This window comes from Fukomys damarensis, unplaced genomic scaffold (assembly GCF_012274545.1).
Source record: "Fukomys damarensis isolate Sample0158 unplaced genomic scaffold, DMR_v1.0_HiC HiC_scaffold_14, whole genome shotgun sequence".
NCBI classification, from domain to species: Eukaryota; Metazoa; Chordata; class Mammalia; order Rodentia; family Bathyergidae; genus Fukomys; species Fukomys damarensis.
In genome coordinates, this window is record NW_022900926.1 from 67,037,867 (window position 1) to 67,064,815 (window position 26,949).

At 38.1% G+C, this 26,949-nt stretch overlaps 1 protein-coding gene across 1 annotated transcript in view; it reads right to left on the reverse strand.

The window, feature by feature from the left end:
* Positions 1-2,155: 2,155 nt before the first annotated feature.
* The window catches only part of Gfral (GDNF family receptor alpha like), a 56,965-nt gene continuing 32,171 nt past the window's right edge, over positions 2,156-26,949 (reverse strand). Inside the window, exons 7-9 of the mRNA XM_010628954.1 lie at positions 5,018-5,113; positions 4,857-4,929; positions 2,156-2,228 (exon numbers count right to left, since the gene is read on the reverse strand). Coding sequence (XP_010627256.1) covers positions 2,156-2,228; positions 4,857-4,929; positions 5,018-5,113 — 242 coding nt within the window. The remainder of the gene's footprint in view (positions 2,229-4,856; positions 4,930-5,017; positions 5,114-26,949) is intronic.

The following is a 26,949-nucleotide window of genomic DNA, read 5'->3' on the forward strand; positions in this document are numbered from 1 at the left end:
TTGTTTTTAAATCTCCAAGATATTTATTCAGGATGTATCTCCTGTTCCCAGTATACTGGCTGATGCCTGCCATGTGGTCCATAAGTTAGTGTTGAACAAATCAATTCGGGGTTTTAATATTTATTAGCTAAATAGTGCATTTTGAAATAGTTTATCAGCAGCAGTCTTAGCCCTTTCCAGTGTGTTATTTGCATATTTGGTAGCATACCTTTTCACATTCAGAAATATGGTAAAACTATTAGAAATATTGTTTAAAACTATTTTGTGGTTGCTTGTACCCTTTCAAATAGAGCATATATTCTTTGAGAAGTTATTTTTGACTATAGACTCTGTGCTAAGCAATAGAGGAACCAGTAAGTAGACCATGTCAGGGTCCTACAATTTGAAGAGAAAAATAATAATGAAGAAAACAATGAGGTGTAGGAGACTAAGTGTGAGGTCTTAGATGCCCTAGAAACACTGAGCTGTGGTACTTGGCCCAGGACAGAAGGGCAGGGGAAGAAAGAGTTCACAGGGGCAGATGGGTAAATGATGAGGAGTGGATAGGCCATGTCTTGAAGGACCCACAGGCACACTTGTGTTGACTTTTAGCCTGGGCTTTAAGAACCTGCAGTGATTTAGTCCTCGAGTCTGTCGGTTTTGTGTTCTGCTTGTCTCAGTTAGGACTCTCTGCTCTAGACTAGTGACGTTGGTGCTCCGTGGGTGCTCCATGCTGAGTCCTCCTTCTGTCCATCCTCCTCCTTATTCCGGCTGGACCAGGAGGTGAGATTCTGTCATCTAGGGAGGCCACCTATTGCTCACTCTGTTCTCTTTTGCTCTGTTCAGTACAAACAGATTTCTCACAGCAACTGGACTTCTTTTCTCAGATTTCCAGACAACACAAGGGCAGATTCATTGGTGCGAATCTGGAGGTAGAAACCCCTGTTTCCCCTTCGCACTAAGCTCATAGCCACTGGAAGGTGGAGAGCTCCTGGGGGACTCACCAACTTTTCTTTCTCTGTTTTAAACAGTAAAGGATAGTTTTTCATCTGCTCTGAGTAAAAACAGCCAAAAGTTAACTTCCAGTTGCATTTAATGCTAGATAAATTAATCTCAAATGTAGTGAGTATGAATATTAATAGAAGTGAGGCTAAAGATGCAGAAATATTTGACCTTTAATTGTAATATGTCAATAATTATTAATAGGATATGTTCAAGCTATAGACCATTTTGTCTTTGTGTTACCATAGATAATACAAGCATATTCTGAGCAGTGGGTACTGATAGAATTACAGAACAGCATACATACATGTCTTATATAATACATGCATGAATGTATTATATAATTTATAGAGAGATAATTTAGCTAAAGAACATCTTTTATATGATTTTTGAATTATGACTATATTTGAAGTCAAGTGAGGCCAAAAGTAACAGTTTAGAAACAATATAAAAAATAGTAAGTAGATGTTACTTTATTAGTATACAAATTCATAATATCTAGCACAGAAAAGTTCAACTGATAAACAATATATCATTACTGAAATGTACATTGACTTCTCAGTTAATGCAGCTTTTTATGATTATGGGTATGAAGACATCATGTCAAAAAATAAAATTCAACTGTATTCTAATTACAAAAATCCAAAGATACTATTTTTGACTATTAAAACTCATCATCTAACCAAACATATTTAGGAACTTGGAGTCAATGCTAATCATATAGTTAATGATTTGAAAATAGGTAAGAATATGAAAATAACATGGTGGACATATCCTATTAACATTCCTATTTATAAAAGTTAATCAAAAACCTACAAAACTGATAAGAAAAAACTAACTATAATTTCAAGTTATGATGCAAGTAGGTATTATAAGGATTTATATGCAAAATGAAAAGAACTGTAACTTTTGATAAAATTCTTTGTCTTCAATGAAAATTTAGTATTATAAAAAATAACTCTATATTTGTTTGCTTGAATATTTTCTTAAGAAAAACAATGATTCTATAATCCACATGCCATATTGCTATACCTTGCATTATTATATTTAATGGCCTAATATCATTAAATGCACCCTAGACATTTCATTATTAATGATGCAAGCGATACTATGTGGACTGGCTATAAGACCTTGCTTAAAAAAAAAAAAAGTGATAGGGAATTATCCATGACTCTCAGTGAATGATGACTCCTCCAGGTATTTGGATTGGTGAGGGATCTCTTGTTTGACTTGAAGTTCTGGACATTCTATATAAAAGCAAAGGAAAGTTAGCAATAGGTTATTTCAAGTATTTCACAAATGTCCTTGTGTGTGCTTATACTCTTGTTTGGAGTCTGGGGGCTGGAAATCAAGTTTCTGGATGTAGAATCCCAAAAGTAGGATATTCTACTACATACTGTGGAACCCTACATGATTTCCAAATGCTATTTTTATATATTCCTTGATTTTCTCAAATATTTAAGCTTATGGGCTGGGGAGTTTGCTCAGTGGTTCCACCAGCTGCCTTGCAAGTGCAAGGACCTGAGTTCAATCCCTGGTACCAAAAACAAACAAACAAACAAACAAAAAATACAAAACAAACAAACAAACAAGCAAACCAAAACCCAAAAAACAATGAATCAAATATTTAAGCTTTTCTTGGTTTCTGTGCAGATTTAATTGAAGATTTAAGGCTCTTTCAATTTGGCAGGCCAGGAAATTCTTATTTAAGGTTCGTATGCACATGAAATGGACTCAACCAGCAGAGACATGAATGAGGCCTGAAACTCACTGGGGATATTCTGCCTCCAGATGTGGAGGGCCGCTGCTCTGCTGCTGCTCATGCTTTTGTTTGTTCTTTCCAAGATGGCTTTTACTTTGCTATTTACCTAACAGCAGGTCATACCAGACTATGTTACAATTAATTTAAAATTATATGAAAGATAATCTTCAACTAAATGCAGTCACTTAACAGTATGAATCATTTAGTCCATTGTAGAGCAAATCCACGACTTTTGTCTGTAATAGTAGCAATGCTCTGATTGTTACCAGATGAGTGATATGCTTCCCAAGGCAAGAAAGAAAGAGCGACATGGCAGATGTGCCGGGAATCCAGGACAACCTGCATGTTATCGACCTGTTGCACAACACTATCGAGAAAGCCTCACAGGCCCATTTGGCAGACGTGAACTTTGTACATTATGTGCATGGCTGAGAAGTAAATGTCAACAACCATTAGTGTAAGGTTTTTTGCAGGGCCTTCTGGTTTCTGAGAAACACAATCATATACTCTGTTAGGAAAGCAGAATAACTTAACAGTGCCCTTGGATATGTGGAGGACTATAAAGGAAAGTTTAATAAATTATTAATGTTACTTTTCATCCTTTGAAATGGAGCCTAATTATTTGGCCTTCAAACTCTGTGTTGAAACCCATGGGATAACTTCTCATACAAGTTTTAAGGCTTTAGAGGAAAGCAGTTCTTTTTGTTTGGTACTGGTTTTGGTAACCAAAATTAAACATTTAGAAAGCTTGGATCTAACAAGTGGACTTGTTTTCTTTAAATGTGTAATGTTTAAAAATTAGTAAATTTAAATGCCCCTATGCAGAGAATGTGGTAATTATGTACATCATCCCTTGCTATTGCAGACACCCCACTCCTGTCTTTCTCTGCATCTGCCTGGTTGTCAGGGCCTGTAAGTCTTAGATTTTTGTCTCAAGGAGCAATGTGTGTACATACATATACTGAATCAGTCTTTGTAGGTGTCAGATGTCATAAGACAAATATCCAGTTGTTCTGTTTCTCTCTATTCCCAATCTGACTAATATAGTTTATGTCTTATGTACTTAAGGAAGGTTACACACTTAGAAATATATTCCTGCATTAACATTTATGATACATCATGCATATAGCTAGAAGTGAGTGGTACTTCGGTTCACACATTTGATTCTTTGCACGATTCTGGTCACAATCCAAGTTGGACAAGAACCAAATCAAATTTGATGGTTAAGCTCAGTGTTGACTTTATGGGAAAATTTGATTCACTTCTTGTCTAGTTCAGTTTTTGACCAGGATCATGGAAAGAACTGAGTTCCTGAACCGAGGTACTATGTATATAATGAATAAGCAAATGAAGGTGGTCGATATTTAAATCTGAGGTTTTAAAAATTTAAAGGTAAACAATTGCAATCTTAATCTGTTTGTCAATACGAAACATTTTAAAATATTTTAAACCCCAGATTTTAGAAATCTGGATGTTGAGAATGCCATTGATGTTAAAGTCTCACATGCTTGCAGGAGCATTGCTGCATCCCAGTGAGGAAGGCAGTGAAGAAGAAGGGTTTGGAAAGAGGAAATTAATGTCTGGTGCATAGGTAATGAATGCATTGCTGTTGGTATGCGGTGATGCAACCTCCTTAAGTATATCTTTGAGTAATTGCATACCAAAGTTTGTAGAAATGCATTAGCATATAAAATGTGAGTGTGAAGAATAAATCTTCAAGTAAATATGAACTGTGCAACGCGTGCAACAGTTCACTTGTGTGAGTTATCAGCACTGTGAATAAACTGAAGAAGGAATATAGCAAAAATCAAGCTGGATTTTGCAGGAAAATCAAGAGGAAAGGCTGGTAGGTAACAGTTCAATCAGAAGCAACATGCAAATCTGTGTGCTTGTAAATCACAACAGAAAATACTCCCTGTGACTGCATTTCCCTTACATTTGCCCACTGAGGGCAATATCTCCCTGGGCCTCTCCAGCAGAGAGGCTGACTTAGCATGTCTTCAAGGAGCAGCTTTCATGCTCAGACCACTCTTGAGCCAAGCCACAGTGACATGAGTTTGAACAAGGCCAACCAACTCCTTCACAGCCCTTCCCTTCTGAGTTCCATCATTACCTCAGTTTGAGCACGATAATGAGAAGGACTCCGCAGGTGGCTGACATGCACATGATGGCATAGATTACCTCTCCTAGGAAGAGAAGATTTAAAACAAGGTCACTGGAGTTTTAGAGGGAATAAGTAATAGAAATATCACATAGGATAGACTCGGCACTGACCATTGATGGGAGATGATAATCCATTTAGAGTGATTTCTTTTGCATGTTTTCTTTTATACAGTGCAATGCCTTTGACGTTAGACAGGATTGGATAGTCTGAAAAAAATGATAGTAGTGAGATAAAAGTATGAAAATTCCACATGTTACTTTCATCCCTTGAGTTACTTGCTTAATGCTACATTATAATAAGGATTTATTTCTATGACTCTATTTTAATTTATAAATTTTCACGGAGGCAGAAGATCCTTAAAATTTTAACAGCAGTTTCTTCTTTTATGATATAATTTCCTTACAGAAATGGTTTTTTCAAGCCATGATTAGTAAAAGATATTTTACAAGATAACTCATTGTACCTTATATATAGACTGGAAAAACAAAATGTGACAATAAGGTACCCATTAAGATACTGGGAAATATTCCTCCTTTTTAAAAGTGCTTTGTTTCATGTGCATTTGACGATCTCTCATTTTCCTGTGACCCATTGTCCAAGAGAGTTCCCACAAAGCACATTTCCTAACCCAAACATTCCACAAGATAAAGCCCAATTTTGTTTATTTCCTGCTGTTCAGTCTTGTCAACTCCGCCAGACAGACCTTCATTTCTACCATTAAAACCTAACTACTTTGAATACAACAACTCAGCATCTATTACGTATTATCATTCTCTTATCATTTTGCTTTATTTTTTCATAGAATAAAAAAGCAAAAAATAAAACAAAAACCCGATATTTTATCCTTTGGAAGATGCAGTCCTAACCATCCCAAGGCTCAGGTCTTCCTGGCCATGCTTCTGTGGAAACCACTCCCAGTACTTTCCAGTATCTCCCCAATTTAAAAGTCTTGCTTCCTACTGACCAGGTTTTAAAAAGAAATCTTTCCTTGTAGAGATGTGTTCTTTCCTCTGGCTTTTCTAATTCAAGGAAAAAGTGACATAATCTTAAAACTTGATTGGTAGATTTATTTTAGTTGTTTTTGTTTTTGTTTGTTTCTTTTGGTACCAGGGATCAAACTTAGGGTCTTGCGCTTGTGAGGCAGGGTTAGTTTGTTTTTATAGGTAAGAAAAATCATCCCTAGTTTTGACTCAATCTGTCATAAATCCAAATGTGAAATGTAACCAATACCTAATAACCAATTTCTTTGATGATGATAACGATTCCAATTAGTTTGGAGGCATTAAAAAAGAAAGAAAATAAATGTGGAGAATTCTCCACTTGAGAGAAGTTTTGCAATTTAGTTGTTTCATGAGCTTGTACACCTGGAAAGTGAGATATCAGTGTACAGTGCTTACAGAAATGAGTACACCGAGCGTCATTCTTTAGATTTAGAGCAGCCCCAAAAGGCCTCATAGGCATGGCTTTTTGAAGGTGGTAAAATTGTGGGGTGCAGAGAGTTGGCTTGCTGTTGGAGGTGGCTCCCAGTAGGAGGAGGCGACTCCCTGGAGGTGAGATCTGAAAGTGGGTATCTACCTCCTGAGCCTCTTGCTTCTGTCTCTGCTTCTTGGTCACCATGACTTAAGTGACTGTTCCTTTGCTGTGCCTTCTGCCATGCCATTGGGCCTTGGAGAAAGCTGACTGTGGGCTATAACCATGAGCCAAAATAAACCTCACCACAGAATTGTGGGTATCAGGTATTTGTCCCAGCTATGGGGAAAGTGACTAAGACATCAAGAATCAGGATATTATTTCTGGTAATAATAGGTAACAATAATAACAGAAAGGGTGATGGGAAGACATTTCGGAAGGTGCACTCCAGTCCTCTCTCTACCCAGGGCCACTGTTGTGCACAAGTCTGCTTCTAGGACCCTGGAAATCACAGTCTGAGCTCTGGGTAAAGAATACTCAGTGGACAGACTGGAGTTTCAGAGATACAGCTTTCAGGGTGGTTGTGGAGAAGCACCCCAGCACAAGAACTAGCAAAGTTAATAGCAAGTCACAGAGCACTGGGGATTTAGCTCAGTGGTTCTGTGGCCTGCCTTGCAAGCGTAAGGACCCGAGTTCAATCTCCGATACCAAAAAAAAAAAAAAGAAAAAAAAAAAGCGAGTCATAGAAAACTTGGGGCTGTAGTTGTAGCTCCATGGTTAGGGAGTTTGCCTCACACTCCTAAAACTGGAACAGTTCAAACATTTTTAGCTTCAAATGTTTTAACCTGCAAGTTGCATAGTAAGTTATTATCCTATGTTTGAGAAGCTTCTCCTTCTTAGACACTGGAAAAATCAAACTCTGCAGAATATAAAAGTAAGGGAGGCTGAGGCACAAGTACAGGAACTTTAAGGCCAACCCAGGCAACTTAGTGACTGACTTAATGAGACCCTTTGTCAAAAAAATAGAAAAGGCTGGGGATGTAGCTCAGTGCGACTGCTCTGGGTTCAAACTCTAGTACCAAATAAAATAAATATGTGAAGTAGAGCTTGTGAATTTTTTTCACTTTTTCAACTGTATGGTTAGAATGAAAATATTGAGTAATTTCAAGTAATATTGTTTTTATGATGGCTTATTGGGGAAGAATTAATTTTAAACAAGTAAGACATATATATTTAGTGAAATATATTACCATAATAAAATACTGAATTTACAATACTATGTTTAAAACAATTCAAAGAATGAAGAATAGTTTCACTTCTCTTTAAAGTATATGGGATTTTATGAAGTTTTAGGCAGATTTGTGACCTAACTATAAATATATATGATACACATAGGTTGACTCATTATTCAAATGATGTTATGTATTTCCTTCCTGAAATTCTTTAAGTATATTTAGTCTGATTAATATCACAATTTGCTTTATATCTGCATTAGAAAGTATTAATAACAAATTAGGCTCATATTTTGCATATGTAACTGCCAACAATAATTGTTAAATATTCACCTAGAAAAGTTTAGAAAGAATCATCTCATTCACTAAATTCAACTCACATGGAACCCATTAACCAAGTTGTAATAGATCAATGCCAGGAATGCTAGTAATGATCCCAGTGAAAATCTGAATGTGTCTAGCAATCACTCCACAATCTTAAATATTGTACCCTAGGAGAATACCAAATATCAGTCAGGGAGACTAATATTACTGAGGGTTTTGACTACTGAAGCCCATTGGAGATTCTCCCTGCCTTTATAAATAGTAAGGTTTATAGTGTTTTATAACCATGAAATTAAAGTCGGCAGTTGATAATTAACCTCAGCCCCACACCATCTGCTGCATTTATAGATAAACATGCCAGTAACTTGTTTATTTTGACTTATATCCTACAGAAATTAAAGACTGTTATGAGCTGTATATTAAAATCCCTGTACATTTAATGGGAAATCGAGATTAATTTCAACCTCACTTTAAGAACAAATTTAAATAGTATTCTCTCTAAATGGGCAAAATAGATGTCAACATTTCAATTTATTTTTTCTTTCAAGATTCTTCAACAATGACTGGGAGTTGAAAAAAACTTCAATTCTGGTTTGTATAATTTACATGGGATGATACATGCACTGTAAAATTATAATGCATAAGATTAAAAAATGATTTAAAATTTATGAAATATGATCGTCTGAAATTAAACTGCAAATTTGTAGAACTTCATTTCATGTTATTTTAATTAAAACATAACAGGGAAGACTCATCTTAAAAAAAAAAAAAAAAAAACTGCCTCTATCTAGAATGAGTTAAATGAGGAAACATATTTTCCCAGAATAGAGTAGTAATTTTTACCTTCTATGATACAAATATTAGGAAGCTTATTATATGGAAGAAAAAAATAGAAGATAAGGAAAGAAATAGTTTCTTCTATATTTTATAACTTTAAAAATTATTTTGAGGTTCTTAACATATGATTGATTCTCATGAAAAAAATCTATAAATGACAGTATCATTGTCCAGATAGGTTTCTGATATCTCTATTTGAAGCTGAAATTATCACCAATTTGGAAACATGTGATTTTACCTTGCTGGCTTACATGATTGTTTTCAGTGGTCTGAGAATGGGGGAAAGAAAATAAATTTAGGCATTCTGCAAAGTCTTCATGGTCATCTGGAACCATGAGCGGTTGAAGAGAGTTTTGTAAGCTATTGCACTTTTAAATAGGAAAAATATAGATAGTGCAGTATCTCTTTCTTGTATATAGATTTGCAGATCTGCAAGGGAAATCACATGTGAAAGTGTGAATTATGCTTTTGATTCTTTTTATTCAGCAGTCTTTCTGACTCCAAGCATTGGGTCTAATTTATAATAGAACTAGCCTATCACTAAGCCAGGTCTGTGAATCTTCTAGTGGCCAAAGAGTATGTTTTGTCACATTTCTCCCATGGCACATCTGTTAATGTGTCATATATGATTATATTTTATTTGGTTTTATTTTTGACAGATATTAGTCAAGTGTCTTCCCATAATTCCCATATCTTTCACCACGTCTAAGGTATAAACCCAGTGTCCCCTCAGCAACACATAGGCCTACTTGATCAATACATATTTATTAAGCAATTTTCTTTCCTGGAGATTAATTCGATGAATCTGTTTACTTGGAGGCAAAAAATAAGCAACGGATTGGGCATTGGATTAGTGATACCTAAGAAGAGTGATGAATTTGAGGAATTGCTTGTGTTCCTGTTTTTGCATTGAAAAATGAAAGTAGTAATGCCTATGTTTACGAGATTGTTTTGAGGATTAAAGCCACTGCTAAAATTAATATCCAACTAACAGCTCTTTGGGACCTCCTTGGGCAAGAGTGCACAATTACAATGAGAATGGAAATGAAAGCAAGGAGAAAAGAAAGAATTTACTATATTTGCTAGTAGTTCCTTTTCTCTTTCACTTTCCCCTCTCTTTCCTTTCTTCCAACTTTCCTGTCTTTGAACAGTGAGCACTTATTGTTGACAAATACTGGACATTAAAAGGCAGTCCACGCATGATTTTCCAGTGTTTTAAACACCAGGTTTGTTGCCCTTGCTGTTGCTTCCTCCTAAAGACCGCCTCACAGAGCATGTCTGAGATCACATACTGATACCCTACCTTCCTCCCATGTGCACTCTGGCATTTGGTGCATGCTGAGAGGCTCCCACACTGCTCTAATAAAAGGGTTCGTAGTACAGTGGTCTCTGGTGACCATTCTTCACTAGCCAGTGCTGTGAGAGTTGTCTCCCTTCCTCACTGTATTTCACTAAACACATCAAACAGCTCCCCCAACACTGTGCCCTGGGAGTATCCTTTCAAGGTCATCTCAGACCAATTTGGCCATTTTGGTTTACTTTTACTTATTGGATCCTCCCACCAAGTCCAACTTCTAAGTCTGGCGTGTTACTAATTTGGTCCTGCTCTCTCTTCTCCTTTAATAAGTAGAAATCTAATAATTTCACAAAGTGACCTCAATTTTCCAATGGTTTTAAATGAAATACAGATTTATATCCAGCTACCTTCTTGCTATCTTTGCTTGAGTATTGCAAAACTATTTCAACTTTAATAAGTGACAAACTCAATTTAAATGTCCTGTAATTAAATTAATTCTCATCTAAGTAAATGATAAAATACACCCATATCATTCAATTAACCTGGAAATAATCCTTGATTTTTTTTCCTTAACTCAATCACATATATGCTTCATTAAATGATAAAACACCCATATCATTCAATTAACCTGGAAATAATCCTTGATTTTTTTTCCTTAACTCAATCACATATATGCTTCATTTTAATTAGCCCTGGGGTTTGAAATGAGGGCCTTGAACATGATCAACCCATATATATATATATATAAAATCTTCATTCTTTTTCCACTGCTATCTCCATTGAACTAGTTAAAGCCATAAATATACTCCATCAGAACTGTTTTGATAAGTACTGCACTATTCTCAAGTTATCTTCTTATTCTGATTCTTAGCTCTCACAAATCAATAGCAATCAGAGTGATCTATTAAAATCCCACATTAAACAGTGTACCTTCCCTATTTAAAATCCTTGAAAGATTTTGAAATGAACTTAAAATGAAAACCTAAGGACTTGACCCTGTCTAGAAGATCCTAGATGACCTCTCCAGTACTGTACATTTATCTTTGCCAATTTTGTTATAGCCACTGAAAACTCTTCCACCTCCCACCCTTCCTTCCAGTTTATCCAACATCCTAAGACTTTTCTTAGTTGTCGGAGCCCTTGCTATTGCCGTTTCCTAGAGTAGAATTGTTTTTCCTCAAGTGTTCACCTAAAGACCACTTTCTTGGGTAGCTCTTCCCCAGTTATTTTGCAAGAGTAGAACTCTCTGTTAGTTTTATTTTTAAAACCCAATTTTAGGAGGACTGAGTAAATTCAAGTATTTTAGGAGAAACAGATTCTTCTAAATGTTTTCCCATGGAAAACTATTCTATGTGACAGCTTTATGCTTTAAGCAAATAAAAGATGCCATAATCAAATGGCTTTGGAAGATTCTGTGTAAGACAAATTACTTATATGATTTTGTATTTAGTGCAAGAGCTTTCCATTCATTAATATATCAGTTTGGAACACAATGCCTACATTTCTTTTCCGCAGGGCATGTATCTCGGAAACCATATGACTGGTGGGTAAGCATATATATTTTGTGTATGCCTAGGATGCTTATGGAAAATTCTTCTTTTTAACTAGTCAGTTAAAAGACAGAGGACACCATACTAACAACATTCTGTGCCCATGAATGGAAGCACTAACTCATAGTTCCTGACCTCTATGGAGCACACCCATATGCAAGTACCTGGCACCACAATTTCCCTTGACCGGTGTCCCTGGGAGCCTGGCAGATCTTTCGCCCTGTGGCTTGGGAGAAGCCTAGGGAATAAGACAGACTTGCAATGCGAGTGTCCTTAGAAACCACGTGGATGATCCTGAGCACAGAAATTCCACGATCAAGGCACAGTTTGAAAGCTGAGTCACATGGCATTGGAGAGTTTGACAGTTTGAATTCCAACGAGGGTGTACCCAGATATGAGGGGGCGAGAAGACAAAAACTGCAGATAGGTGATAGAAAATGGAGGAGGAGAGAGAGAGAACAGAAGCATTTAAAACAAAGGTCTTTGTCAAAAGCGAATGATGAGAGTGTAACAACAGAAGTGCTACAACAAAGTATGGGTTAAAAGGCACCTTTGCCTTGAACTAGCCCGGTCATTTCAAGGTAATGACGGAGAATGTGTCCCCTCATCTCTAAAAGGAGATCATATCTAGCACAAAAGTTACTGTACAAATCAAGTAAGATAAGGTACAAAGGGAGCTTAGAACAGTGTTTGGAACAAAATAAGTGCTTCATAAATGTTGCCGTAGTTAAGTATTATAAAATTTTATTTGATATGGAAAATGGAGAAGGTTAGGTAAAAGGTTTGGTGTGAAGACAAAAGAACAAAAGAGCAGACAACTGTGTCATCTCCCACCAGAAACGTAGCTACAAACAGGACATAGCATTGGCTGTGGAATCAAAGAGCTGATCTACAGCCTTAGAGGAGCCCCCAAGGACTGCATGCTTTAAGCCTCGATGGCTAATTCACTCTCCAAGTCTCACGTTGCTCTGTGTAGATAGAAAACTGGGACCAACCACACTATTTGCAAGGAGGATTCACTACTCTTTCAATGTAAAGCAACATACACCCCTGCTTGGCGTCCTGTGGGTTGGAGCAGCACTGTCAGTGATAGGGGGCTGCTTGACCAGGACTAGTGTCACTAACGCATGAGAGCAGAGGAAATGTGCATCACAAGCAAGCAGAAGCGAGAAGTGATTCTGCTGCTTGTTTTGGTGCCACTGCCATAAGAATGGTGTGTTCAGAACACATTCTAGAAACGGGAGCCACCAAAATTTTGCAACTGTGTGCTACTGCACAACTTAGCAAAAACTGATGAATTCAGGGGTAATTATTCACCACAAATGAAAACTGTTGACCGGGGGTAGGTGCTTGATAAACTCTTGGCTCTCCTCCCACGTCTGTCAGTTGAACTGTAGGGGGCAGGAGAAGGAAAAAGTGAAAGGTGTTTATAATATCAGCTTTCTGTTGCTGTGACGAATCACCTTAGAAAATCAATTTAACAGGAGGAAATCTTTGCTTTGGCTCATGATTTTGGAGAGTTCGGTCCATAGTTATTTGACTTTGTGATTTTGGGTGTATGCCTGCAAAGTACAGTATGTCCTGGTGGGTAACATGTAGCAGAGGAAAGCTGCTCAGCTCAGAAAGCAAAGAAGGAGAGAAACACATGTCCCAATACCCCCTTTATGGGCACACTTTAAGTGATCTAACTTCACCCCTCAGGGACCAACCTTCTGAAGGCCTTACAACCTCCAACAGTGCCAGAGGCTACTCCTCAGTCCTTTAGCATACGGACTTTGGAGGGGCATCTAAGACTCAGACTATAATATTGTTTAAAGCAAAGTGAAAAGGAGCAGAGTGGACTTGGAGAGATGTGGGGAGAGCTTTGAAGAATGTTTCCATTGTTACAGCAGGAATAGTTTTCCTCCCAGCTTGGAATACGCATTCAGTGCAGTCTCTCCTCATTTGCTGTAGAACTATGCTAGTGTCAGGCTCAGCTTATTCTCAAAAATAAGTGAAGCATTAAGGGTGGCATCATTATCTCTACTGGGGTTAAAATTATATTCCAATTTAGGACCACATTATTATTAATCATGAACATTTTTAGGTTGCATTAAAATACAAAATATTAGTGCTTTCGTAAATATGGATTTTATCAGCTGCTTTGTTCCTTTACTTTAGTCTACAAAGACATAATGAAAATTAGAGATAAAAAATAGTTTAGTGGTAAATACAGACACTACAGTACAGCGAGCAGTGGGATAAAATAATGGAAAGAGACCAGACTTTGGCTAGCAGCCATGGATTCAAGAACCGGTGCTAAAACATGCTAATGTTTAACTTGGACTACATTTCCTTTTTTGTTTTTTCCCTAAAGTCTTCTGTGCTCCAATTTCCTAGTCTACTAAATCAGGATAATGATGATAATCATGAGGTATAAATGACTCAAGGCAGAAAGTTATCTCACAGAAGGTAGGCACACACTCTCATTTTTTAATTAGAAAAGTATATCTTGACAGTGATTACGTATTACTATCAACTATAGAGCATTTACTGTTAAAGCTTCATAATTCCTATCATTCTAGGCTTTGATATAATAGGCCAAGGGAAAAGTGGAGGTAAAACATTGGGCATTCATAATTTTGAAAATCTCTGCTGATACTTTAGATTTATACTCAGGGTGGAGAACCAGGTAGACAAAAGGAAATATATGATTCTGGAGGTGAGAATCCGAGGGTAAAGCCCATACCATAGACTAATACAACAGAAGTTCTTAACAAAGGAGGATACAAGGGACAAGCAGGGTGAGCAAGAGTTACACTGAATTGAAACAGGCCTTTCAAAATAAGTGATTAATGGCAAACAACAAGATACAAGGATGATAACAGCTAAGTCAGTTTTATCAATTGAAAAAAAATTGAGTCAGTAAGAGATGTTACCACTTTAAAAGTTCCTTTTCAGATAGCTGCCTGGCAGTGTTAAAAGAACAAGAACAATTAAAAGCAACAATATTTGCAGTATGGAAAGGGTGCCAGACTGGACCTGTGGGCCAAACAGTGAGAGAAACTGATTGGTAGAAGCAGCCGCGTAGAAGTGTTGGAGTAGCTATTGGGATTGTAGACATGTGCTTAGGGTGCGTTTTCAAGGTAATAGCTACCATATGTAGTTTAAACAAAAATATCACTGGGAGTTTTAGATTGTGTTATAGTAGGAAGAGAGTGAATAGAAATCCAGGGACTGGCCTGAAAACCTGAGTCACACCAGCAGCCTATTTCTCTGCACATCCCAGTGAGGCACCGCAGTGCGTCATCGGGACAGGCCGCCCCTTTACAAGAGCTCTGCACACTGGTTTACACGCCTTTCCACCTTTCGGATTGCTTTGCCTCCCAGCTAAGCAGACGTACAATCGAGACCTTCATGTTCCCTGACCTTTTCTCCCTCTTAATAAAATTAACTATGTATTTTATCAGTACATGTCTGCAGTCCATAATGACTACATTTATAACGAGCTGGTACATGTTCCAATACATTTTAGTTCTTTTTTTTTTATCTCCTTTCTCTCCCACCTCTCCCCGTTCCCTCCATCTCTCGGTCCCCTTCCCATTTGACTTTTGTTTTCACAACTGAGATATTCTGTAAGATCCTCTCACATGCCCACAGTGAGTGTCCCTGTCACAGGCGCTGACGCAGCCCTAGAACATCAGACCCAGAATCGTGGCAAACGCAACGTACAGTGGTGGTTGTGAAAACAGAGGCAGCCTCCGTGGCAAAAGGAGGAAACCCTTTCACCCCTAAGCAACAGGAAGGAAAGAGACAAACAGGAACAATCTCTGTCACAGGAACAACAGGCAAAGAAAGCATCCCTAAGTGGTCACAGATGCCAAGAAGCAGCTTTCTTCCACCCACGTTATTTTATCTAGTTTGAAAACTGATTTGGCTTCTCTGATTTGTAACACATGCCCTATGTAGATGCTTTCCAAAGAGTAATGAGGGAGGAGAATAAAAATGGTTTTCCTCATTTTTATAGTTTGCTAGGCATCAAGGTGATTTTAGAGCATTCTCACAGCCTTTCGACTGAGAGAATATTTGCTAATATTTGCAATATTGTAAAGGATTTTCAAGCAGCCAGGAAGAGAATGTTAGAAGATTTGAAATGATGACACTAAAGACAATGATCTCTCCACCATCACCAATGAGCTCTTACTTGTTGCTCACAGATCTCATCGAAGGGAGATGAGAAGCAAGAAAGTTTTTTTCTGAGGAGTGCCTCTTTAAGATAATATCCCAGCATGGAGGTGCCAGGGCAGGAAGGATTAAGTGCCCGCATATGGTGTTTTACGGGAATACATCTGATGCTATTATACGGTTGTCACAAGAACACTTGGCTCTTGAAGCCAGCAATACACATGCTCATAATAAATGATTTTTATGACTTCACATACACAATCATGATGCACAAAAGTATAAAGGAAAGACTGCTTATTTTATGCAGCTTTGGCACTAACTCCATCCCAATTATAGGCAACAAGGGGATTGTATAAAGCCAACAAAAGCATAAGGATGGAAAATGGAAAAGATAACCCAATGCTTCCACATACTAAAGCCTATTCAAATTGTAACAGTATTGTGTTATTTTACTTCCATCCATGATCTTATGTGTTCCTTTTTTCTCCAGTGATGCCAAAGTGAGTTGTCTCAGTCATCAATGGCAACTCTTTAATCTTTGTTTTTGGCTGGAGCAAACAACAAAGGTAGTCACGGATGATTCACACAACATTTTATGCTCACTGGCAACCGTCTTCCTCTCCCTCTCCCTGAACAATACCTTCGCCTTGTAAGAGTGAAGCAGGGAGAGAGAGGAGGAAGTGGAGGTAGGAGACAGCTGTGCTCCTGTCATTTCTGTTGGGGGTTTGTACATTTTAGTATTTCCAGATTACAGCCATGTGAAGCATTTTTTGCACAATAAGGAGCCCAGCCAAATTTTCTGGGTTTCAGGTCTGCGGACAAAATTTGAACCAGCTGGATTTTATTGAGAACTTTTGTGTGCAAGAAAACCTAGCAGTGAAAATAAAGCCAGCATTTGTATCCATAGGAACGGGCTAGGTCTTTAGGGCCCGGCTCCCGCGGCTGTTCTCTTAAGAGAGTAGTGAATTTTGAAAGATCCAAAGCTAAAACCTGCTGGATAATTCCTTAGAGTGTCTGATCAGAATCTTAGCCAACAAAGGTTGATATGGTACCTGTATCAGCCAAATCTTTAGAGAGAAGAAGAAGCTGAGTCTCTTCCTCTGCAATCCAATTTTAAATGACCCAAATTAGGGCAGATTTCTCATCCACAGGTCCCGACAATAGTACATTGAGAGACACATTAATTTAGCTCATTTTCCCTACTACAGAGTAATACAGTGTACTATATATGCAACAGTGCCCTGTCAATGTGGCAGATAGTCGCCTACTAGTTGGGTTTTCAGATGGCAGAAGTCAACCTCATACTCTCAGTGGAAATTATGGTGTTTCTTGCTTTAAAATCATACAAGTTTATAGATTAAAACATATAAGTCATAGAAATGTAGAAACATGCCCTGTTGTTATGGGATGCATTATAGAAATATTCAAAATGTGGAAATTAAAGTAATAAAATGCAATCTAAGAAAAGAGAAAACCATTTTACTCAAAATCTCAATTTGGATATTTGAAAGAATGAGTATTTTTACAAAAGTTAAGAAAAAAACGATATAGGATTGCTTCAGATTTCAGTGCAATCTTTTAAGGGAAAATGTTGCCATTACTCTTGTCTTCCTGGGAAGAGCTGGTCCTACATGAAGGCAGTGTCAAGGTTTACTGAACAGAGATAGTCCTGACACATAGTCTCAGTCATACAACCCAAGAAAGTTGAGCACATTTAATATCAGAGACCATTACCAGAATTTAATCTATGGGAAATCTGATGTTTATGGAGAGGGTAATTGACCTTTCTTATACCCCCAGTGGGGTTAAAACTCACACCTAGTCTCTTGTCCTTCATAATGTACTCAGGGAACACTGTTTTCAGATTCTCTTGTTAGATGCATGTACATTTCCTGGGAAGTGTGATCTTTATAATCAATTAACAATTATGACATGATTAGATCAGAAAAGTGTAGTATAGTGATTAAAGTCAGAGTTCCAATGCAAAACAACAAAACCCTCCTTGTTTAAATTCTGGCTCTATTTGTCTTCTGTTTGATTTGGACAAGTTACTATCTTTCTAAGTGCCCCAGTTTTCTTTTGAAGAAGGAAAGAATACCTATTTCAAGTGTGAAAACTAAATTAATTAAAGTGCACTAAAAGGGTGGAACAATGTCTGATGTACAGCTAGCATTCCATTTCTTAGAACCTTGAGAAAACAAATTTCAAGTCAGTTTGCATTCACAGCCAACATGTAGTTTTAGAGGAGAAAATTTATCTTTAGATGCTTATTAATCCTCCCTTTGAAGGATGTTTCATCTTATGCAGCTTCAGGTTTCTCCATGCTGGAATTTTACATTGTTGAGATAAAGTTGAAAGGAAGCCCATGAACATTTTCAATGTAGTCATTTAAATGGTGGGATTATTTTCAAGCATTGTCTATATCATTGATATGAATGCAATGCTGTAAAGACCTGATCTGGGCCATTAATCATTCATTGTTTTCTCAGTTTCTTTATGGCAGTTTATAATGTGCTTGAAAAATCATTGCATTCCATCCAAAGTAGTGTTGAATGCAATGTTCAATGCCCAGGTAAGACTATGGGCTCCACCTAGCTATTCTAGACTGGTGCCTTGCACTATTATCTTGTACCCACCATCAGCGTGGGTGGAGAAGAAGTCCGATAGTCTTTTCAGTTGCTGGACTCTCTCATTGTGAACCTTCAGAGCTCAGGATATCTAGAATGAAAAAGCCTGTGAGTTTTCTACCTGTAGAGTTCTGCTGCAGATTTCAGTTGAAACCAAATGCCTTCTAAAGTTGTGAAAGTTACTGTGGAAAATATGACTTACTCAAATACACTCCGGCCGCCCTTGAGATATTCAAACAGGAAATCTTGCTGAGCTGATGGGGATGCTTCATCTCAAGCCTGATTTCATTGACTGTGGAGGGAATGTTCAGCACTACTGTACTTTCTTAACATTTTATGCTGTACACTGAAATGAGACTGATGATGTTGGGCCCATGGTTTCTGATTCTTGATTTTCACCACATCGGTGAAATGTGCATGGTAAAATTATGGAGCCCTTTGGAATTTTTCCAGATCTGATGCTTCATTTTCCCATTTATGACATGATGATGTTGGTATTGATGAATGCAGGGTATTGTAATAGCTTCTTAGCACTTAAAAAGACAGGCGTAACACCATTATTCTTTAAAGCAGTGCCTTCCTGCTATTGAGTCTGGGAGTGTTTTATTGTTCAAGATCAATAGAAGGCTATGATAACTTGTCTCACTGACTTGGTAACAAGTTTTAAAAGGTTTTAAGGGTCATGACACTAGGAATGGTATCAGAAAATAACCAATGTTGAAGCTCCCCTTGTGGAGGTACACAGTGTACACTTGATAATTCAGACCCCAGAGGAGTCTCAGGAAAGAACCAAGCAGCGTCCTAGAGTTTTTGAAGTGTGGTTACTGGGCGTCAGTGCCAGTACACTTGAGAACTTGCTGGAAATGCAAATGCACAAATTAAATCTTAGGTCTACTGAACGAGACACATTAGAGGTGGGTGGAGTCCAATTATATGCCATTAACAAGTCCTCTGGGTGAGTCCAGTGTGGCTAAAGTTTGAGATCCACCACTTTGAACTGACTTAAGAGTGCAAGAGTTTTAGTCAACTATAAGGACATCTGCTTCAACACTTTCCAGACACTAATATAGCCAGTGTCCACAAAAAACAGATTACTGGATTGTCACAATGAATTAAGTCATTGATCTTGTTTATGTTTCAGTAGCAAGCCGGTTATTTTATATATCCCAGGTAATACTAGTTTTATTTTTCTTAAATGATCCCTAGGAAATCATTCACCTAGGTCATTGCTACACTAGTTAGGATCCCTGAAGAGATAGCATCAGCCTCTTCGGGGATGGATGCAAAAGTCAGACCTGCTGAAGAGGAATCTTCCTTTTATCTAGAAGATTTGTGATTCTTATCCATAGTGATGTAGGTGGTTGGTTAGACCTAGTTGTCCATCTGCAGTGAAATCATTGTGAGATAACACTATTTAAGAAGTGACTTATCCTGAGAAAATATGACACCTTAGAAATTCCAGAATTTTCTCCCCACATCATCCTTCACACCATAGAGATTACGCAAAGCCTACTGGTTTCTGTGATTTTTCCAAATTCCTCAAAATCTACAGTAGGAGTTATTATTTACTGGGCTTTAACTGTTACAGATACTTTGTGTGAATTAACCATAGCAATCTTTGTGCTAGCATTGAGGGCTAGGGATGATCACTATAATCTTCCTTTCAGACTTGATTGCGATATCACTCCTCCAAGCTGTGTTCTCTAGGAGGACTGTTAACTTCCAAACAGGACATCTGAATATTCAAGGCATTGTGCATCAGAGTCTTTGACCAAAATTCAAGAGTTGGCCTGAGAGAGAAGGGAAGTGAAAGAAGGGCCTCTGTTTATATTTTGGATTTGAAAGCTAATAAAGGTTAAACACACTGATTTATCCCAGAGGAATAAACCCAAGAAATATCCAAGACTTGAAGTCTATAATTTAAAGAGCATAAAAGCTAAAAGTTACAGAATTGACCATGGAGTTCTACATTGAGTGGTAACTAAATTCATTTTAAATAGATGGTTTATATGTTTTTATTATTCTTTTTATTGATAACTTTAAATACACATGTCTGTTCTTTTAAGCATTCAAAATAGTTTGCAAACAATGAAAAACAAGATCCTAAAGGAATAATCATGGATTTCTAAAAAGGAAAACATACATTTATAAGTAAGTGTCTATGAATTTGATGACCTAAAAATTCACCATGGAGCCAGTTTAATCCAGAAAATACAAAATACTGGACTGTTTAAAGACTATGTTATAAATATGAATGCAAAGAAGAGAAATCCTGTTAAATGGTTCCTGAAAAACCAGAATGGCTTTCCTAGCACCTGGACTGAATTTGAAGGAAACTAGACTTAAATTAGAGTTTTGTGTGGAAACCAAGAAAAAGTCAGTGGTTTTGGCTAGATGAAGTGATTTATTTAAAGCCAAAACTTAACATAAAAACTCCTGGAATAATAACATATGCATCGGCTGTAAGAGAAGGCCTTATGTGTGTTTGTGCAGATGCATACATGTAACGGAGAGAAACAGATAGAGAGAGAAAAGGAGGGAGCAACTTCTGTGATGGAAATGTCATTTGAAGTTCACCTAGTACCGAGCTTTATTTATCATCCATAGCCACCTTTCTCAAGCAGCCAGTGCTCTCATGACAATATTAAGACAAGAATTTTAGAAAGTGAACATAAGCATCTATTAATTTATTTTCCCCTTTTTAAATTGCTTCACTAAAAGCAAATATTAAATTTTCTGTTGTTTAGAAAAATATAAAACTATGTGTTATGCACCCTAATGCATATACAGGTATGTTTACAAGATTTTCCACAGGAAGTCTCACTCATGGGATGTTATTCTATGTCCAGCCCTTCCCTAGGAATTGACAGATGAGATGTAAGACAAATGAGGTGCATCAGCCAAATGAAGTACCTGTCCCTCAAATGCAGACAAGTGGGATGAACTAAACAGCCTTGCTAACATTTTGATATCTATCACAGAACAGTGGTGGGCAGATGAATAAGTTGTGGTAAAAATAAGAAATCAGAGGTAAAAGCAGTTACTCATTAAAAGAAATATTTTCTTAAAGCTGTACACACTTCCAGGCATTTTTGGATTGATATTCCAAGAAAGCAATAGGTTATAAATCTTTTGGGCCCAATCTTGTCATTTTTACATTAGACTATAGGGCAAGCAGGCTATAGGACATTCAGAGAATGCAAGCATTTAAGGGCAAAAGTATATTAGGGCCCATTGCTTATTACAGAGTAGAGTCTCTTGAAGGTCAACTATAAAATATATCTGCTATTGACTTTTGAAAGTAGATCTAGATAGAGAAGTGTTGGTAAATCAAAGAAGCTTAAAATGTTCTTACTAAAGTGAGCAATAGCAGCCTGGTCTTGTAAATTCCTGATTCGTTTGCCCAAATATTGGAACTGAAAATTCCGGCTTGAGTGGAAACATAAAGGACTGAGTATTTTATGAGGAAAACTGCATTATTAGGAGAGTTCTACTAAGGGAAAGGGAAACAGTGGTCTTTAAGGACTGTGTTGCCACAGAAACATGGTAGACACTGGTTCCTTCATTCACCCTTTCATGCTTTCATTGCTACTTATCCAGGGGTGAGCGGCTAATGGGGATCAATAGTTGTTTTGGGGAACAGGAGTAAAGTCGGCTACCCTGGGAGCTGCATTAGTTCTATTAGTCTTGCTTTTCTCAGGACAGACGTTTCTCATTCCCTGAGAGGTGTGAGTGAAAACAGGCTCTGGGACCTATGGCTGGTGACTGGATTTCTTCCCACATGTGATTGGGAGAAGTGGTTCCCGAACTTTGGCTAAAATCAGGACCACCTGAATGACTTTAAAAAAAAATAACAGAGTTTTGACTTTCACATTTGGGTGACTGATTTAGCATTATTGAGGTTAGAACTAAATAACTCTATTTTAGACAAACCCTCTAGCTACTTTTGATGATTTGATAACCGAAACTTAGTGTCCATTAGTACTTCTCTATAGTTTGGGGTTGTCTTTGTGATTATCGAGTCTTCTATTTATAGTGGAAAAACTGTTCTCAGTAGAGTTGGGTAAAAAGCAACCGGGAAAGCTTCATAGTAACAGCACACACATGAGAACAATCTTCATAAAGCATCAAAATAACAACAAAAAGAAAAGGCAAACTAAACCAGACAGAGCACTGCAAAGTAAAATAAAACAAATAGAACCCAATGTTGCGGTTTTGAATCCAGAGCCGAGCAATGCATTTAAAGCTGAGTGTGTTACCCATATATACTATATAATGAGCATTTTATCTCCTTCACACTCTCTGGATGGTACTTGGGGTCCCTGCTGAGCCCACATAGGAGAGATGCAGCACAGCTACCCGGGGGTTCTGTATCAAGGCTGTGCCACTGGTCATCAGGAGGCCTTGCTCCTCTCAGGTCTTATCAGATCAAGCCAACCATTGGCTCCTAGAAAGCCAAGCACAGTGTCCCAATGCTCACTGCAAAGGGTCAGCAGCCGCACACCACAAATGCACTCAGAGTTGGCCTGGGACAGAGGCTCTCCTCACCGGAGGATTGAGCAGTATCCCTGGTTATTTACTCTGTTTGGAAATAGAAATACTGTAAGCAAATTCACAGGCAGTGGTAAATTCCTTGTGCAGAGGGATGAAAAGAGCAAACCAGAAGATTTTTGGACAACAACTAAGGGGAAGGGACAATTGGGAGCACCTATATTAATGGCATAAAGTGGGCTGATTTCTGCATCTTAGATTAATGCCTAGGCAAGAGCAGTCACTACAGAGAAGGGCTTTCATCACCAGACCCACTAGCGATCATCACAAAGGCTGTCTCTTTAGCCACCTCTTGCTGGTACAAGGATGAGAGTAGTTCTTCTGCAAAGATGAGGAGGACATGTGAGCCCAAAAGAATGGATTTCCTTTCCCTTGATTGATCAAGATTCTGATAATACTGAATGGCCAATCTCCCATCATAAGCAAAGACCTATATGGAGCTCTTACTTTTGTAGATTAGGGACAGACTGACGAAACTAGGATCTGTCAACCTGAAGGAAGGTGGGGAGCCTCCTTACTCAAATCTGTACCTCCTCTGGACAAGGACTTGCCTTCGTTTTTTCCCATCAGATGCTTCCTCAAGTGCCTTGAGCAGCTTCAACTTGGCAGTGCTTTACTATGTTTGTACCTTGCACTGTGCTCCTCATTCTCTGCTCCCCAGGAATCTTCAGCTATGATACCTGAAATGCAGCTAGGTCTCCACCCAGCATTCATATGGATATAGTACACAAAAGTTCAGGAATAAAGGCTTACAGAGTTATGCCAGAGGATGGAGGAACACCAAAGAATAAATGTTTCACCCTTTCTTCTCCTGTGACATACTTTTACAATGCATTCCAGAAAGAGTCACCAAAGGATCCAAAAGTCACAGGCTCCAGTTACCTGACCTAGAAGGCAAATTAATACTGTGTATTTGTATTGATTGTTCACTCCCTGAGTTCTTTAAGAGTGCTCCCAAATGAATTTCAACCCTCAAGTTATTGGTTTCTGCTTTGTTTTATGGCAGGTATAATTGACATACTCAAAGATGTTTTCCAAATTGTCCAGCATACAGAAAAGTGTGGTTCTAATAACAATTAAATAGGATCAGCTTTAGGGCAACAATTGAATTATTTGTCAGAGACACTGCGACAGAGACAGGCCAGCTACATACAGAACTCGTTTCCCTTCTTCTGGCTGCAGAGCTACCTTGTTTCCCAGACTCGACTGGGAAACAGTGTGAGTGGAAGTGATGAGCATAACACTTACGATGAGCTAATAAAAGTATTGGTGTGGTCTCTGCTAATTAACAGAATGAATGAAGAAGGATCTGAGAGGTTAAAAGAGGGTGTAGCCACACGGTGAAGCATTTGGAAAGGCCAAATAACTGATCCCTAACTTTCTCTAAATTTCAAGTCCCATCCTAACTCTTCCCTACTCGATTAAATTTTATGTGAGAAATTATCTCTTAGGTCAGTTGACTGATATTTGCTACGTGATGAGGGGTCGTAGCCAGAGCTGGCTTACTCTGTATAAAACTCAGCACCTTTAAGTGGTGATGATGCCGTCGTACAATCCTGAAGTATGCAGTCAGAGGGAAGCTGCAAAGATGGAGAACTTTTTAAAAAATTGTATAGTGGCAAATCATTTGGTGCACGTTGAAAGGCAGATGCGATAACCCTTCAATCTAAAGCACTAGGTGAGGTGGTTGAAAAGCACTAGAGCAATAGTTGGTTACTCCAGACTGCATTGCGCAGGGGTTTACAGTAAAACCATGAATTCACCTAGAAACTAGAGTGCTTGGTTTGTCCACCTGGTGAAAGGGAAAATAAAGCCTCTCTCATACTGAACAAGCTGACTGCCTCTGAGTCTCAGGAAGAAATGAGATTGAATAGTGTCTTACATTATAAAAGACTCAGTATTTCTATGTAAAATTAATGATTCAGCTCTATAGTAAAGACCAGCATGAGAGTGTGTTTTTCATTCTAGCCTATTGTTTATCTTACATCTTTAAATGAGTGAGGAAGAGTAGGAGGTGAGGGGCAAGGAACTAAGGCAGACTCAGGAACTAAATCAAGAAAATGGATTTTTATTGTGGATACTGGCACACGAAAGTTACTAAAAGAAAATAGATTAGAAATCTCACCTGTGCTCAAGAGATTATATTCCCAAGGAAACTGCTAGTTTGATTCCAAAGAAATCTGTGCATGTTAAACGTTAAAATAACTCTCGATAGATCCCTCAGACTGGAGGAGCAGAATGTGGCCTGTGAGAGCTCTGTATTCCCCAAGGAGGGCAAACCACCTCAACCCTCCTTCAGATGTGGCCATGGAGAAAGGTGGCCTAGGAAAAACCTTCCAGAGGAAAGTGGGTTTTGTTGTTGTTGACATTTTGTTCTGTATTTTATTTATTTTATTTATTTTTTTTCACTGTACAACTGAGCCACATCTTCAGGCAGGACTCACTCACACTTCTGATCCCACTGCTTCAGCCTCCAGGAATGCTGTGTTGTAGGTATGTATCACCACCACTCCAGACTGAATGGCGCTTCCTAATGGATACCTGACTCAGAGTCCAATAAAGGGAACTGAAACCCTCAGAGGGGTTTCCCAATGTCTATGCAGGGTCTCATTATGGTCTGTTAGCTCTCTCCTGTTTTCCCTTATTTTAAGGGGGTTTGTATGAAGGCTATGCTGGCCCTGATATGTATGCTGTGTATGTAGCATGTGTGTGTGTGTGTGTGTGTGTGTGTGTTGGGTGGGATGCCACTGACTACTCTTTGTATTTCATAGATTGTTTACTTCAAGGCACAACATCATCTAGGTTACATATCACATAGCATCTTGGCATTTGAGATGTGGCTGTGATTGACTGAATGACAACTTGGGAAAAATTGGGATGTCTTCCTTAGGAAAAGGATATTTTCTCTGCATGAACACATGAATGAAATGTTATTAACTAAAAGGAGGAGTAAACTGTGGCAGAGAATTGCTTGCTGATCAATAAGTACTGTTGCTTTTCACTCTGATGCAAAGCTAGACTGTACCTCACGGGTCGTATGATATGCACTGCTGTCCCCACCCAAGTATAAAATACTCCACTGGTCCAGTGGAGTGCCTCAGGCTCTTTCCCTGAAGTCTGTGCTAAATGACAGGCTTCTGTGGGAAAGAGGTTGTTGCTCTGTATAACCACTTCTAAAGCTGACTGGACTTTATGTAACCAAGTAATGCATTGGCAAAGTGTAAAGCCCTGAGCTACTAGAACTTGTTATATCTTTTTTTTTTGTACCAGGTTTTGAACTGAGGACGTTATGCTTGCAAGACAGGCAGTGGAAACTAAAGAGCTAAATCCCTAGCTCTTTGTTTTATCTTCTAGCACAATATTAAAGTTTACAAGACGTCAAATAATTGAACAGATGATTGGGCCTGAAGTTTAATAGAGGTTTTCCCTAAATATTGCACATTAGTGTAGAGATAATGATGTTGACACCAAAGATGAAGTCTTATACGGGAAGACTATATACAGCTGCTTTAGTAGAGTCTGTAGCTGTATTAAATGGCCAGATGTATAAGGTATGAGGTAAATGTAGATGAAACATGCAGCGATTAGTGAAATAAAAGCTGAGGGGGGTGATTCAACTGCTCTTAACATTATCTTGAAATCCTAATAAGACAGCCTCTAGCACCCCCGAGGTGGTCTATATGGATATAGATATGGTCTAAAACCTATGGGAAAGCTGTTTTTGTGAGTGGATCAATAGGGAATGGTCAGGCTGCAGTGGGTGGAACAATATGTCAGAGAGAGAGAGAGGAATCGAAAAATCCAGCACAGAGGACTCTTCTGGAAAATTCAGCTACAAAGGGAAAGAGATACGATGTTAACTGATAAATTAGATTTTTCTCTGTTTTTTCCTTTCAATGTGAATAAAGATTCCCAAGAGGGCTTAGAAAAGAAAACTATTTCTGGTGGTATAACAAATTCAGTGTATTGATGAATCATTGCATCATAAGAAAATGACAAAAAAATTCTGGACAAATTTCAAATAAGATCTTCAAATGTAAAAAAAATATT